This window comes from Peromyscus leucopus, chromosome 5 (assembly GCF_004664715.2).
Source record: "Peromyscus leucopus breed LL Stock chromosome 5, UCI_PerLeu_2.1, whole genome shotgun sequence".
NCBI lineage: Eukaryota > Metazoa > Chordata > Mammalia > Rodentia > Cricetidae > Peromyscus > Peromyscus leucopus.
Genome location: NC_051067.1, coordinates 112368650 through 112383906, shown reverse-complemented (window position 1 = coordinate 112383906; position 15257 = coordinate 112368650). Strand labels below are relative to the sequence as shown.

Sequence of the window (15257 nt, the reverse complement as noted above, 5' to 3'; positions counted from 1 at the left end):
GCCACGGGGGGTTACTGACCTGCTGTGGATCATCCATAGCATCTTATACAGAAGTGGTCCAAGAAAAGCTTAGCTCATTGTGCTCTGTGGGCAGTCAGGATCAGCTCAAAGGCCGCCACTCTGGGATTGTCTGTATGTCAAATGTGTGCTCTGATTGGTCAATAAATAAAACACTGATTGGCCAATGGCCAGGCAGGAAGTATAGGCAGGACTAACAGAGGAGAATTGAGAGAACAGGAAGGCGGAAGGAGTCACTGCCAGCCACCGCCAGGACAAGCAGCATGTGAAGATGCCGGTAAGCCATGAGCCACGTGGCAAGGTATAGATTTATGGAAATGGATTAATTTAAGCTGTAAGAACAGTTAGCAAGAAGCCTGCCATGGCCAATCAGTGTTTTATTTATTGATCAATCAGTACAATTTAAATATCACCATACGCCACCCAGCTTCCAAGTGAACTGAAATGCCCAGGGAAACAACCTCCATCAAGACTCAAGATTTAGCCAGGCGGTGGTGGTGCACGCCTTTAATCCCAGCACTCGGGAGGCAGAGGCAGGCGGATCTCTGTGAGTTCGAGGCCAGTCTGGGCTACCAAGTGAGTTCCAGGAAAAGGTGCAAAGCTACACAGAGAAACCCTGTCTCGAAAAACCAAAAAAAAAAAAAAAAGACTCAAGATTTATCAGTTCAGCCTAAGCAGCAGTGTTCAGTGTCTCTCTCCTACCTTGCCTGGAGACTCTTAACATCTCTGGTAGGTAAACATGGATGACCGTTAATGGGATTGCTCTATAGGAAAAGATCTGGGGAGTCGGGCATGAAACTGATCTTGTAGTCTGTAGGTGACTGAGTGATGGTGAGACTTGGCTTTGCTCTGGGAGCAATTGAGGAGCTTGTTAAATATACAGATATGTTGACCAAGGAAAGGCACTAACTTGTGTGTATGTGTGTGTGTGTGTGTGTGTGTGTGTGTGTGTGTGTGTGTGTGTGTGTGTACATGGATTGCATATATGAAAATTTGGCACTCAAGTTAGGTTTAAGAGCAATTCCTATACCACCCTACAACTTTTGGCTGCATCTGCATAGTTTTCCTAGGTAATGCCACACATGAGTTTTACTACTGTAGAATGAAAACATAAAGCCCTGTAATTACAGAAACCAGAGGATGCACAATGATGACATGATGTCAATGAAGAAGATAAAAACTCTATGGTAGGGTGGGAACATGTGACTTCAACTGTGATTCTGAAAACTGACTCACCAGAGGGGTGTCTTGGCTCCCGAAGACCGAGATGTAAACTGTGGATCTGTGTTCACCGGTGACCTGAGTCTCCAAGGATAGTGGTATGTTCACAGTGCTGTGGGGGGAGATGACCCCACAAGGGGCGGGGCTGGAAAGCAGTACAGCCGGTGTATTCTCATACAGCTACAGAGAGACAAACCAGGGGATAAGCAGGCCACAGTCACAGAACAATTGTCATATCGGCTTATTTTGAAACAACTGTCCTTCTGCATTCATGGAGAGTCATTAGGAGTGTGTCATCATTTAGAGTAGTCCATGGCATAAAGGACACCAGGTTAAGCACAAAGCATATGAGGCAAAAGGTCCTACGTTCCCAGCACAGTGAGATGCAGGGATGAGCACAAAGGCATTCTGGACAACAGCCTTTCACGGCCAAGGTCTACAGCTGGGTCCTTGTGCCTTCACGCTTCATTTCCCATTGCCGTAGACCTTTGCACCCCATTAATGGAGGCCATGCCACCAGCGATTCCTGAGCACGTGGTCCTTGTCCCACCTGTGATCCTTTGTGCTTGTGATCTCCTTCTTAGCCTGCTCTTCTCCTTGACCTGCCTCAGGTACTTTTTCTTGAATTTGCTCCAGTTACCTCACCCCCAAAAGCTGCAGAGGTGGGGCCTTGCTCCGAGAGCATCCAGTGAAGTCCTTTTCTATAGCACATGACCACCTGTATGTTCATCTCTATGGGCTGGATATATTTTGGAGCCTGGCTTCTCCGTTTTGACAAGCCCAGTTTCTGGCCCAGAGTTTACCCTGTAGGTCTGAATGATTCTGAAAACCTTACTGGGGACCTTAGCTCTCAGCAGAAAGGCACAGCATGCAGCTTTCGCCCTTCTGGAACACCCCTACCCTTTCTGCATCTGGCTTGGCCTAACTTAGCTTAACACGGTCTATCTTTATGTATCATTCTTTTGCTGAGCCCCCCGGAGCCTGAGACAAGAGGAAAAAAGTCTGTGATACTGATCTTTATCCAAATAATGATATTTTGTGTGCTATAGTTTTTAAAATTATTTTAGTATCTTAGAACATGTGGCAAAAAGAAAATACTAAGTATCTTGATGACTGAGTAAGCTTCATCTTCCATTTTGCACCCAAGGCAGGTTCTACCTGGTTCCAGGTCTCTGTGTTGAAGTGCTTCCCTTGACCCTTGACTCTGGACACAGGCTGTGCTCTGAGTCCTTGAGATGACCATGCACAACATAGGGCCTCCTCTGCTGCTGGCTCTCTGCTGGATGTGTCCAATAGCTTGGTCCCTGGTTTCTGCTTGTCTTAGAGAAGCCCACATAATAATTCCAACTTCCTCTCCTATATGATAGCCCTTTGGCTAGTGAGAGGTAACTATATTGTCCTGGTTGAGCCTTCTTTGTTCAGTCGAAACATCTGAGGTAGCTCTTCCCATGACTAAGATTTGCAGATGACATGGGTCACATTTTGGTTACCATAAATATGATGCTCCCCCTCCCTCCCCAAGTTTTCATTACAAAAGATAGCAAGAGCCAAAGATAAAACTCTGGCCGTGTTTTGACCAGTGCCTACCAGCTTCCTTTAGCTGTATTTCTCAGATTCAGCCCAAATATTTATTGATTCTGTGGTCCCCATAAAACACTAACACATAAAGCTCAGTAGTGGTCTGAATGAGAAATGTTCCTCCTAGGATCAGGGATTTGAACATTTGGTCCCTAGTTGGTGGTGCCATTTTAGGATGTGGAGCCTTGCTTGAGGAGGTACACCATTGGGGGTTTGTAGCCTCTCTCTACTCCAGTTCACTCTCTCTGCTACCTGTGTGTTGAAATGTGCTCAACTAACTTTTGCTCCAGCTGTCTGCTGCCATGTCTCCCTGCCATGATGGACTCTTACCCTCTGGAACCAGTAAGCCAGAATAAACTATTTCTTCCAATAAGCTGTTCTTTGTCATGGTGTTTTATCATAGCAACACGAAAGTAACTAATAAAACATCCCAATTACTCTCCCCCATGAATTTAGACTGTAGTCTGTATGCACAGAGCTAAATTTTAAACCCAAATGCATTCTTGGTAAACTGTATGTCATTAGCGACCTTCTGCTAATCTAGTCTATATAAGGCTTTCTGAATTTTCTGCACATGTGACCTGTTTGGTCCTCTACGTAGCCAGGTGTAGTAGTATGGAAGGATATAGTTCATAGGCATTAAGACACAGTCTTTCTTCCTGTGTAACCCCTAGCTTTCTGGTCCAAATGGTCCACTAATAAACACTTCATTGCCGTATCTTGGTGATGCTATTCAGCCATGGCCATGAGCACAAATGAATCTCCTAGCTCACTTCCCAAGCTCGGTTAATTCACAGACAATTATCTGCAGGTGCACTTCTGCGTGTTGGCTTAATTGACACCTTCCCTTCTTTATCAAGGACAATTTCCCTGGGAAATTAACCACTGTTTACACCTGCAGCTGCTCATCCACACAGAGAGCAATCCAGCTGTGGCTTCCTAACCCAACACCCAACTCATCTGAGGGTTAAAAATCAGAAGCACAGGAGGTCCTATGCACAGGACTATGGCTTCTCAGAAGGATGCTTCTTTCTCCCTGAGGGAGTCCACGGGAAGAAATCTCAACACGGAAGAAAGATAAAGTAACTCACCTGGGGCAGGACCTTATAGCACCCGGGAAGGTCATCACGATTGACAAGCTGGATGGTCTTCTCATACGGGTACTTCAGGAAGCAGCGCCCGAAGTTCACTTCTGTGGTAACCAGTTGGAGGGTAGGCACAACACACCTGCTCGAAGGAGCCCATTAAACAAGTCAAAATAGAGAGCTTGTTTACACTCGGAAAGGCAGAGTCCTAAATGTATCTGTCACTGTCACATAGTAGCTTTTCTCTGATACCTCTAATCGTGGGCACCATGGGCCACAACTGATCATTTCAGCTCTTCTGTCCTATTCTCTCCCTCTTAGTCCCCACTCACCATTAGTTAATTGGAAGAGAACCAGAGGTAAAATTCCTTAAATAGCCACCTCTGCTGGGCAGTGACAGCCCTTTCCATTAATTTTCCAGCGTGTTCCTCCTTTGTGAAGGGCCCCGTAGCCAAGTTCACTAGGGTAGTGGGTCTGCGTCTGTGTAAAAAAGGGCCCATGGCAACTGCATGGAGTCTTAACTAGTGATGCTGTGGATGGGTCAGAAAGCCTCCAGGGACTAACACAGCCTGAATCATCTAAATCACAATACTAATTTTAACTCCATTGCAAGTAGCTGTCTGGGATGAGCATGCTCCTGCAGCTCAGCCCAGGACTGGAGCTAGGCTAGTGCTTCTCGCATTCAGCCCTGGGTTGCTGTTCTATCACTCAGTGACCTGGGCTTTATTTCATGTCTACAGCTCACAGTGTCTAACCTGCCCTAGGTCACAGTCTGACACGAAGCACAAAGATGGAGAGAACTGGTTGTTGAGCTACATGGAGCCCGGTTAGTGCTGACCCTACAAAGTCCAACCTGGGTTAGAGTCAGTTGCTCTTTGTCTCACATCTCACTCCCCTCGGGAGTAAAATGAAAGCATCCTGGAGACTGGATGGCATTATTCAGTGGGGCTGTTACTCTTAGGGCGGTGTGGAAGAATCCAGGAGAGAGGGGATGGACCTGGGGTGAGGGCATGGCAAGAGTCAGTGCCGGCTCTCTGAGGGGATGCCGTGGGGTACAAGTTCTAAGAGAAGCTCTTCTGTTGGGGTCAGCAAGCAGTTCCCACAGGTGACATGGGAAATGGCAACAGGAAGGGACCTCTCTTCAACCTGATGATGAGCGCTCATTCTCCGCCAGCACGGAAATTGTCAGTTGATCCCCGTGACTTTCTCAAAGCTAATCCTTTGCTCTCTGAGCCAGTGTGGCTGAGAGGGTTTATGATATTTTATGTGGCTCACAGCAAACCTTAGCAGGAGACTCACAGTCCCTTTAGGCATTATTATTTTTTACAATTTAGAACAGCTGCAGGGAAAGGAGGCTGAAAGGTGTCGGAAACAGCCAGCACAGAAGTCAAACGCAAGACCAGACCCCAGGCAGAGGCAGACCTCAGAGTGGTGCAGACTGGACCACAGAGCTTTTCCTGTTTTCAGTCAAACAAACAAACAAACAGTCGGGTCGTAATGACATTTAAGTAGACTGAGGCAGCAAGAGTTCTAGCACCTTCCAGGTTGATATTTGTCTCTACTCAAGCTTCAGACACACACAGGGAGGCCAGTGATTATCAAGCAGCGTGTCTGCACCTTCCTTAAGGTGTCTCCCTAAGACTCATAGGACCCAATCCCAGGTTCTGCTATGCTAGTTCTGCATGTCATTTCTCCCTGTCCACAGCATTTGCTTTCACACAGTTCTGAAGCCTGTGTGCTGTGGGAGGAGGACAGCCCCATTTAAACCTGCCTTCAGAGATCCTTACTGAGAGAGAGAGAGAGAGAGAGAGAGAGAGAGAGAGAGAGAGAGAGAGAGAGGAAAGCTGGGTGCTTGGGAGATGGAGCTGTGAACGAAGTGTTTGCTGTGCAAACACAAAGAGCTGAGTTAGGACCCATACACACACACTCACACACACACACACACACTCACACGCACACACACTCTCTCTCTCTCTCTCACACACACACACACACTCATGTAAAACCTGAGGGTGGTAGGGCAGAGAGCGGATCCCAGATGCTCCATGGCCAAGTTCAGTGATAGAGCTCCAAGTTCAGTGATAAACCCTGACTCAAAAATAAGGTAAAGAGTGACAGAGGGGACACCCAAGATCAATCTCTGGGCTCTACATGAGCACACCTGGAGTGAGTGCATCCCTACACTTATGTGTACACATACATATACAACACACATACACACACACTTGTGTGTGCATACCCACAGATTATTAGAAATTGATAACAGCACCTTGTACTACATGACCTTGGCATATTAATCACATTAAAAACTGAAAATAAAATTCAGCAACTCGTCACCTACCTGCTAAACCCTTTCAGTTATATACTTATATATAAGACCATCAGAGGGCAACACAACACACACACAAAGCCTTTTGGTCCTCAGGATCTGTCTCCACCAAAGGTCCTTTACAAACATTCTCTGTTTAAAGCTTTGCCCTTTGTGCTCCAGATTCCATTTCCCACCCCAGAAACCCAAGAGGACTCCAGTATGCAATGTTTAGCAGACCAATTGCCTTGTGGGAGGCAGCCCGACCGTGGGCGCAGGGGGCGGGGGTGCGGGCAGAGAGGAACAGGTGCATGCTACCTGGCTGTAATCAAGAGTGCCAGCACTTCTTCTCCAATACCCTCCACGTCTACCACCAGCGCCAGCTCGTATTTCTGCACGGTGTTGGAGCACAAGGTCACCTGGGAAGAAAAAGGTGACAAGTTGCTATTCAGAAAGATCGGGGACGGGGTGTTGAGTGGGGGGGAGCACTTGAGTCAGCACGCTTTCTAAGCACTTCACATTGTGGGGTCAGGGCATGGCGGATGTTTTCAAAGGCTGGGTTAGAAAGCCAGTGTTGTTAGCACAATAGGCTGGTTCGGTTCTGAGGTGATTTTTATCACAGGAACTTCACACCCACACCAAGGGGAAAATGACCACAGATGGTGAGAAATAACAAGCAGACTTGAGTTACTGCAGTTTAAATTGTTCCTTATGCTACAGGCGGCTATCTAAATGATAAAACTTCAATATAATTGAGTAAACAGTACAGGGCATTTTCTCTTGCATCAAAGGGAAATGAAAATAATTGTGTATTCTTCAGAAACTGGCTGGGGCAATCCGTTTTTCAAACTAAAAATTTGCCTCCCCCTTTCATTTTCATTATTAGAGCAGAAAATAGGAAGGTCCAAGCCAGGTCCACCTGAGGACAATCTCTACCCAGAACATTCTGGCCTCTGTTTGTATTTACGCTGTGAAACTCTGTGTTTAGGCCCTCTGAAAGCCTCGTTACAACTTTTAATTGCTTCAAAATGATTTCTACTGGAAGGGATACTTGTTAGTCTGGAAAACAGCTTCTGGCATGGGCTAAGGGTTTTCTGTCTATAAATTATGTATCAGGTACTAATTAAAATCTTTTTGGTTGCAGAGGGAATTGCCGCATGCAAATTTGAGTCCACACAGACCTGGCTGGAGTGTGGATCAGAAGAGAGAGACAAGTGCAGATAGGGTGTTTGCCAAATATATCAGAAAAATAAAAAGAAGGAAAGCATTGATTTGAAAATAAAATTTGTCAGGCTCGGAGAAAAGCTGAAGATGTCAGCCTGCATGATTGGAACCCCTGTTTATGTATTGGGATTGTGGTCCATAGGAAGAAAGCCAAGGGTTCCAATAGAAGGGTGGGGAGAGATGCTGTCTTCAACACCCCTGTGCTATCTCTAGGGGCCAAAGGGAAGGGAGCCTGCATGGAGGCTGAGCATCGAGTGAAAGATGAGTCCACTGAAGCCGAGCTCCTTACTAGGAAAAGCCAGTTAGCAATCTCCAGAGATGACTTATCAAACCTCTTCAGAGCCCTGGAGAAGCCCACGGAAGAGCTAAAAATTCCCAGGAAAAGAGTTAGGGTGGAGAGATCCCAGGCAAGATATTAAGAAGCTTCTAAAATAAAATTGGGGATGAAATAGTGGCTGGATTAAATAGTCAATGATAATATCTAAAGAATTCACCATCTCCTTTGTCAGAAATCATCACTTTGGTTTAGCGGCCTTCCATTTTGCTAGATCTCAGTGTTGGGAGAAGCAAAGGTAAGAGGAGACAGCTAAAACCCTCCTCAGTTAACTTTGAAATAATCCTGCCGATGGCACTATGAGGCCATCACTAAGTCCGGTGCATTGACCTCATTTCAGACCAAGCCTAGGGTGAGGAGAGGTGCTGGACAGCCTTTGTATTCCTTTTCCTGTGGGCTCAGATACAAAGCTCTGATGGAAACGAACATCGTACTCACAGTTGCCGGGACCCGGATTTAGACTGCAAACCTGAATGACCCGGCCGGCAGCCTGGCATAAACCCGGATGTTTATGGTTGTGGAGCATCTGAGTCTGAAGCCAGAGTCTGAGTTGTTCTTCACTTCTGTTAGTGTCAGTGGGTGGGTTGTCCTTAGGGGACAGAGACTGCACTGGAAAGAACTGGAAGCTGCAGTTCCTGGGAGGCACTGCATCTACACTCAGGTGAATCAACTGGAGTGTCCTGGTCTGGAGGAAACAAGGTTCTTCCAGAGAAACACTTGAGCCCTTCTTTTGGCCATTAGACTATTGAAACAGTGGTTCCCAAGAAACTAGAATCCCCTTCCCCATCAACTCCTGCAACCTCAAGCTGGAGAAGAAGGCTGCTGCCTGGAAAGAGATCTTACACAGTTCTGAAAATTAGTCAGACCACCTCAGAGGAGAGACCAGAGCTGAAATTGTGATGATGGGTGAGGCCAGACCAAGATCAGAACTACTCTACTTAAACCAAATCTCATGTCAGGACCCCAAGATGACGGGGGAGGGGGTGCCGCTAGACTTCTTTGTTCCTCTTTCTATGGTGGGGATTTGTCTTCCTACTTGACTTATTGAGGACTGGCTTGCTAGGCCTGGCTGAGCACAGGCTCTAACCTTAGCAGTTCCAGTGACACGGGCCGCGTGGATTTCTCTGCCCAGCCTATTTGGGTTTGGTTCCTTGGTCTCAGAGGCGTGTTTCCTACAGGCCCAGTTCTGCATGTGATTCCCTGGTGTAGAATATGATTTTAAGATGTGTTATAGTCATTTATGCTGTGGAACATTTGTTTTAATGATGCAAAGATGGATTGCCTTCTTTTATGTTGCATTTGTTTAACTTTGTGAAGCTGTGTTACTTTGCCTGTCTAAAACACCTGATTGGTCTAACAAAAGACTGAATAGCCAATAGCAAGGCAGAGAGAGGGTAGGCAGGGATGGCAGGCAAAGAGAATAAATTGGAGGAGAAATCTGGGAGGAGAAGATTGAGGAATGAGAAAAAAAGGAGAGGAGGACATCAGGGGTCAGCCACCCAGCTACACAGCAGCCACAGAGTAAGAAGTAAAGAAAGGTATACAGAAATAGAGAAAGAGAAAAGCCCAGAGGCAAAAGGTAGAAGGGATAATTTAAGTTAAGAAAAGCTGGCAAAAAACAAGCCAAGGTAAGGCCAGGCATTTGTAAGTAAGAATAAGCCTCCCTGTGATTTATCTGGGAGCTGGGCGATGGGCCCCCAAAGAACAAAGAGCCAAAAGAGCAAAGAGTAAAAACAACCCACAACAATTCCCCTGGCACTCCCAGACAGCCCCAGGTGAGGTGTCGGTGGCTGAAAGGTGGGTGTTGGGCCGTGTGTGCTGAAGCCTGTGCACGTTACCTTGATGGCAGCGAAGCCCTGGGCACGTATGGTGCCACTGCTGGGAGTGATGGTGAATTCTTTTGGTTTCGTTGCGGATATTTCTGTATTGATCCAAGACCGTCTTTTAATGTCTGACTCCTGAGAGTAACTTGGGATGCTTTGCTGGCCTTCGCCATCGCCACGGACACGCAATTTGAAGGTCATGGGGACCAAAGATGTATTATTGAGGGAACACATCAAAGTATGGGGAAATCCTGGGGAACAAAATAAGAGGTGAGAAAGACTCCCTTCTCCCAGTAGCCTCCTTTGGCCAATAAATCCCCCCAGCAATGGCCTAGCATTGTGCACGAAATTCATCACGCTTCCTCGCCGCTTTCCAACTTGTCCTACGTTTGTTTGTTTATTGTGTGTGCATGTGTGTGTGTGTGTGTAGGTCAGAGGTCAGTGTTAGCTGTCTTCCTCAATCACTACTCACTTTATTTTTTGATACAGAGTCTCTCACCAAGCCTGGAGTTTCCTGGTTTGGTTAGACTGGCTGTCCAGCAAAATTCAGGGATCCTTTCTCTGTCTCCCCAATGTTGGAATTATAAGTATACTCCGCTGCATCCAGGTAGTTCATTGGGTTCTGGGAGATCCAATCCAGGTTCCGATGCTCTCACAGAACTTCATTAACTCAGCCAAGTCCCTAGGCCCTCTTTAAAAATCTTTTAAATGTATGTACAAGACAATGGGTTTCATTGTGACATCCTCATCTTCACAAATGTACGTCATATTCATTTCCTGTTATCGCCTTAAATCATCAATCATGCAATCAATAAATACACTTCATTCATTCATGAATTAACTAAAGAATGTTTATCATGCATTAAGTCATGCAGGTTAAACAGTGATACAAAACAAGGCCCTTGACTGTCACCCAGGCAACCTCTACTGCTACTTATTTTGAATTGTCTTGTAGGGTGTAATTTGCCTTTATTCTCTGCATAAAATGCAGATTTTTTTTTTTTTTTTTTTTTTTTTTTTTTTTTTTTTTTTTTTTTGTATACGCATATATGACTGCAGCCAGAAAGGAACCAATCTCATTACAGTGGTTGTGAGCACCATGTGGTTGCTGGGAATTGAACTCAGGACCTCTGGAAGAGCAGTCAGTGCTCTTAACCTCTGAGCCATCTCTCCAGCCCAAAATGCAGATTTTTAAAATACAGGATCATCCTCACTCCTCTTTGCCAGTGTGTGAACAGAGAAGCCTACATAGTTGTGTCTGCTGTTTGATCTAGACCTTGCCAGGAGGTGACAAAATTTGTACCTGTCCTTTCTGAGGAGTGCTCTCGGGGCTGATGACACAGTGCGTAGTAATGGCCTCTCCCAGGAGAACCTTGGTGATCTGGGTTAGAGCCAGCCAGAGACTAACACTAGTTCGCCTCCCCAGAGTTCTGCGTCAGGTTCTATCCACCCCATTGCCTTCCCCTTGGCGAGGCTCACTCCTTTCCAAGGAGATGTAGGTCTCCTTTGCTGCGACAGCAATACATTGACTTTTGGCTGGATTTCCTGGGTGGCTGCTACATCGCTGTCACTTTCAGAGCAAGAATAACCACAGGATAATTTACGTGGTTGGTTTTGCTAGACACGACGCCCACTTTTCTGCCTAAAACCACCTTCTTTTAAAAATCCCAAGAGAGACTGATGGAAAGTCACCTTCGCAATCATGTAATTGCTATACTGGACTCTCCAGAGCTTTCCCAATAATGACTCTGAAAACTATGCTTATCTTACCTGGCCATTACTAATATAGGGTAGTATGAAAAGTGGATTCTATAGTTATGTGGTCCTCCAAATAATTGCCCAGACCAACTCCTTAGCCAGCAGTTTTTCACAGAATAAAACTTACTTAGGACAGTCTTGGGCCAGTGTCTCTTGCCCCACATCCACAAAGCCTAAGGAGGGGATGTTGGTTTGCTGATGACCCAGTGGACATTAGCAAGAATACTATGCCTAGGCTTCCATCCACAGTCTGTTCTATCTACAGTTCTACCTGAAAGCATTTTACAGTTCTCAACATCTGTATTCTCTCCATTTAATGACTGTGGCAAAGTCTTAGGATAATTAACAACACTACTGGACAGATGTTCACGGATTCACAGAGGTGTTCATACTTCTTCCTGTACTCAATATTGTTTTGAAGGAAACCATTCTCAAAAGATTTAATTCTCCTTCAACATCTACATTTTTATCTAACCCAAAAAGACTCTTAAGAAGCTCTCTCAGGGCTAAGGTGGCTCAGTGGTTAAGACCACTGACTACTTTTCCAGAAGACCCTGGTTTGATTCCCAGCATCTACATAGTGGCTCACAACTGTTTGTAACTCCAGTTCCAGGGGATCTGATGCCCTCTTCTGGTCTCCACTGGGCACTGCATGCACATGGTGTGCTTTCATATAAGCAGGCAAAACACCCATGCACTTAAAATAAAAATAAATAAATCTGGAGCCGGGCGGTGAGGGTGCACGCCTTTAATCCCAGCACTCAGGAGGCAGAGGCAGGCAGATCTTTGTGAGTTTGAGGCCAGCCTGGTCTACAGAGCGAGATCCAGGAAAGGCGCAAAGCTACACAGAGAAACCCTGTCTTAAAAAAAAATCTGAAAAAGATCTCTGTCTGTCTGTCTGTCTGTATGTCTGTCTGTCTGTCTGTATCTCTATTGCTAAAATTGGGGTCTGGGGTCTTGAACATGCTAAGCAAGTGCTCTACCACTGTGCAGAATCTTCACCCACGAGACTTCTTGCAGAAACTGTAAATCACAGAGCACACAACAGCAGCAGCAGATTCTTCAAAAAGATGACATGTAGGAAACACAGGCTCACTACTAACCAATAGGCCTCCAAAAGAAGACACCACACTGATTCAGTAACATGCATGACCAAAAATTAAATGACAGTGGAGAAACTTTGGGGGTATTCATGGGAGATTTTAGACAAGAGAATCCTAGTGTTTCTAGTAAACTAAGAATCTTCACAAAACAGAGGGAAACATGTGTGTAGGTCATTTTGCAAAGGAGTTGGCACTTTTGTAGTCACAGAATGAATTCTGGACAGGAGATATGCAATCTAGGAAAAGTCTATATACCTGTATCATGTACGTTATACAGTGTAATGCATGTGTGGGGGCTTCATATAATGTTTTCTGAATCAGTGAAATTCTCCTAATATCCAAATATAAAGCAACTGACAAACACATTATGAATAGGTTTTTGCCTAAGGAACTGTTTTTCCACAGTAGACAGGTCCATTTAACAGGAAACAAGACAAACAGGAAACAATGAGACAGACTGGGAAGAAGCAGGGATGAGGATTGAAATGAGTAGTTCTCAATCTGGGCTTTTCCTGCTGTCACCTTCTAAATAGAAGGGCAAATTCATTTTAAATCAGAGCAAATTAACCTACTGAATAATTGAAATTCTCTTTCTCAGGAGGAATTAGGAATAGGACTTGACTATGTAGGACTGAACATTGGAAGGTCATAAATATTTATTATAATTGTCTTTTTTTTTTTAATTATGAGGGACCAAATTTTGCCTCACGGGGGCAACATCCCAGTTGAAAGCAGGTCTCAAAATAAATAGCAATTCTATCAATACTGTGTGGTTTGGGCAAATAATTTAAAGGTCTTGAGGCTCTAGTTTTGCTTATTAGAGCCAGTGACTACCTCTGTGAAGTATTGCTAGGTTCAAGCGCACCACCGCACGCCATACATTGAGAAGAGAGAAGCCAGAAGAAATAACAAGGGAGATACTGCTGCTGCTGCTGCTGCTGCTGCTTTTTTTTTTTTTTTTTTTTTTTTTCGAGACAGGGTTTCTCTGTGTGCTTTGCGTTTCCTGGAGCTGCTCACTTGGTAGCCCAGCTGGCTCGAACTCACAGAGATCACTGCTCTGCTCCGAGTGCTGGGATTAAAGGCGTGCGCCACCACGCTGGGCTCGCTGCTGCTGCTTTTTATCAGTGGGGACACATATACAGGAAGAAATGTCGCAGGGCAGACACCGAGTGAGGCAACAACACAAACATTGAACATCCTTCACCCTGGAGCAACAGAACAGAACCCTGGCACCAAACCACACCGGCCCCACTGGAACTCAAAAGCATCTCTCTAAGAAGGCTGCTGTGCAGCCAGGTGGACAAATCAGGATTCACATTTAGATACAGTGCAGGTCTGGAGCTTTGTTCACTGATAGAGCACTTGCCTGACACGCACAAGGCCCTGAGTTTGATAACAGCACTGCAAGGAAGCAAGACACAATCGCTAGCCCACCCATCACGACCACCACCTCCTCCAAATCCCCACAACAAGGAACACAGAGTGTTCAGATAGTCAAAAGACGCATAAGGTTGTTGAGGACAGCTCTTAATGCCCAGGAGCTAGTTACCACTTTACATACAATTTAGAAACAGTGCCCAAATGCCCCTGCCGCAGAGGAAGAGGTCCTCTTGATGAGCTATTAAAATGTTAAGTGAAGTGCTTTGTAAACCTTTCTTCTCCCAGGTAAAGATCAAAAACATATTCTATCCAATTTCTAAGTTTAAAATGGAAAGTTGGGAACTGGGGAATGCCTTAGTTGCTGTGTTAGTTTGCATTCGACTGCTGCGACAAACTCCATGACCAAAAGCAGTGTGGGGAGGAAAGGGCTTATTTGGCTTACGCTTCCAGGTAACAGTCCACCACTGAGGGCAGTAGGGGCAGGAACTTCAGTGGGAACTTGGAGGCAGGCACTGAAGCAGAGACTATGGTAGGATGCTTCTTACTGGCTTGCTCTCCATGGCCCACTCAGTCTGCTCTTTTATGCAACCCAGGACCATCTGCCCAAGCGGGTTTACAATAATTAACAACAACAACAAAAGTGCCTGCAGGCTTACTTACAGGCCAGTTTGATGGAAGCGTTTTCTCAATAGAGGTTCCCCTTTCCCAGATGACCCCAGCTTGTGTCAAGTTGGTAAAAAACTAGTCTGCACACTTCGCTAGCATAAAGACCTGAGTTTGATCCCTGACACTTACATATAGACAAGTGCGGTGGCATGTGCTTGTAATCCCAGTGCTGGGGAAGCAGGGTCAGAAGGGTCCCTGGGACTCACTGGCCAGAGAGCCTAGTCTGATTGGTGAGCTCCAGGCCATTGAAAGAGATTGTCTCAAAGGAGGTAGGTAGATGGTCTTCATTCAAGGTTATCCTCCAGATTTCATATGTACACATACACCACACACACACATACAAAAAAAAAAAAAGGAAAGGAAAGAAAAGAAAGTTACTTACCGTAAGAAACATCACCAAAGTGCAGAGCAGGGATATTAAAATGGAACGTAGGTCCAATGACACAGCCTCTGAAAGTCAAAGCACACATGGGGAAGTACTGAATGAATACAGTGAGCCAAAGTAATGATCAGAGCCAGGAAGAGAAGACACGCGAATAAACAAACCTTGGCGTGAAGTCAATGACAGAGTCTAAGAGACCATGACCTGACAGACCACTACAGTAGCCATTACAATCATTTTTCAGAGAGTGTGTGGTATATCTCAGTGGGGACAGCACTTGCATGCAAGGGTTTTCATAGGGGCATGGATCCCTAGCACCTATATAAAAGTTGGGCAAGCATGGCGGTCACTTGTAATACCAGCACTCAGGAGGCAGA

The 15257-nt window shown here is 45.6% G+C and overlaps 1 protein-coding gene across 1 annotated transcript in view; it reads right to left on the bottom strand.

Annotated features, from left to right (window-relative positions):
* Window positions 1-15257, bottom strand: part of Hydin (HYDIN axonemal central pair apparatus protein) — a 362032-nt gene that overhangs the window by 199895 nt on the left and 146880 nt on the right. Inside the window, exons 13-17 of the mRNA XM_028891069.2 lie at window positions 14881-14948; window positions 9607-9842; window positions 6529-6629; window positions 3909-4044; window positions 1255-1419 (exon numbers count right to left, since the gene is read on the bottom strand). Coding sequence (XP_028746902.2) covers window positions 1255-1419; window positions 3909-4044; window positions 6529-6629; window positions 9607-9842; window positions 14881-14948 — 706 coding nt within the window. The remainder of the gene's footprint in view (window positions 1-1254; window positions 1420-3908; window positions 4045-6528; window positions 6630-9606; window positions 9843-14880; window positions 14949-15257) is intronic.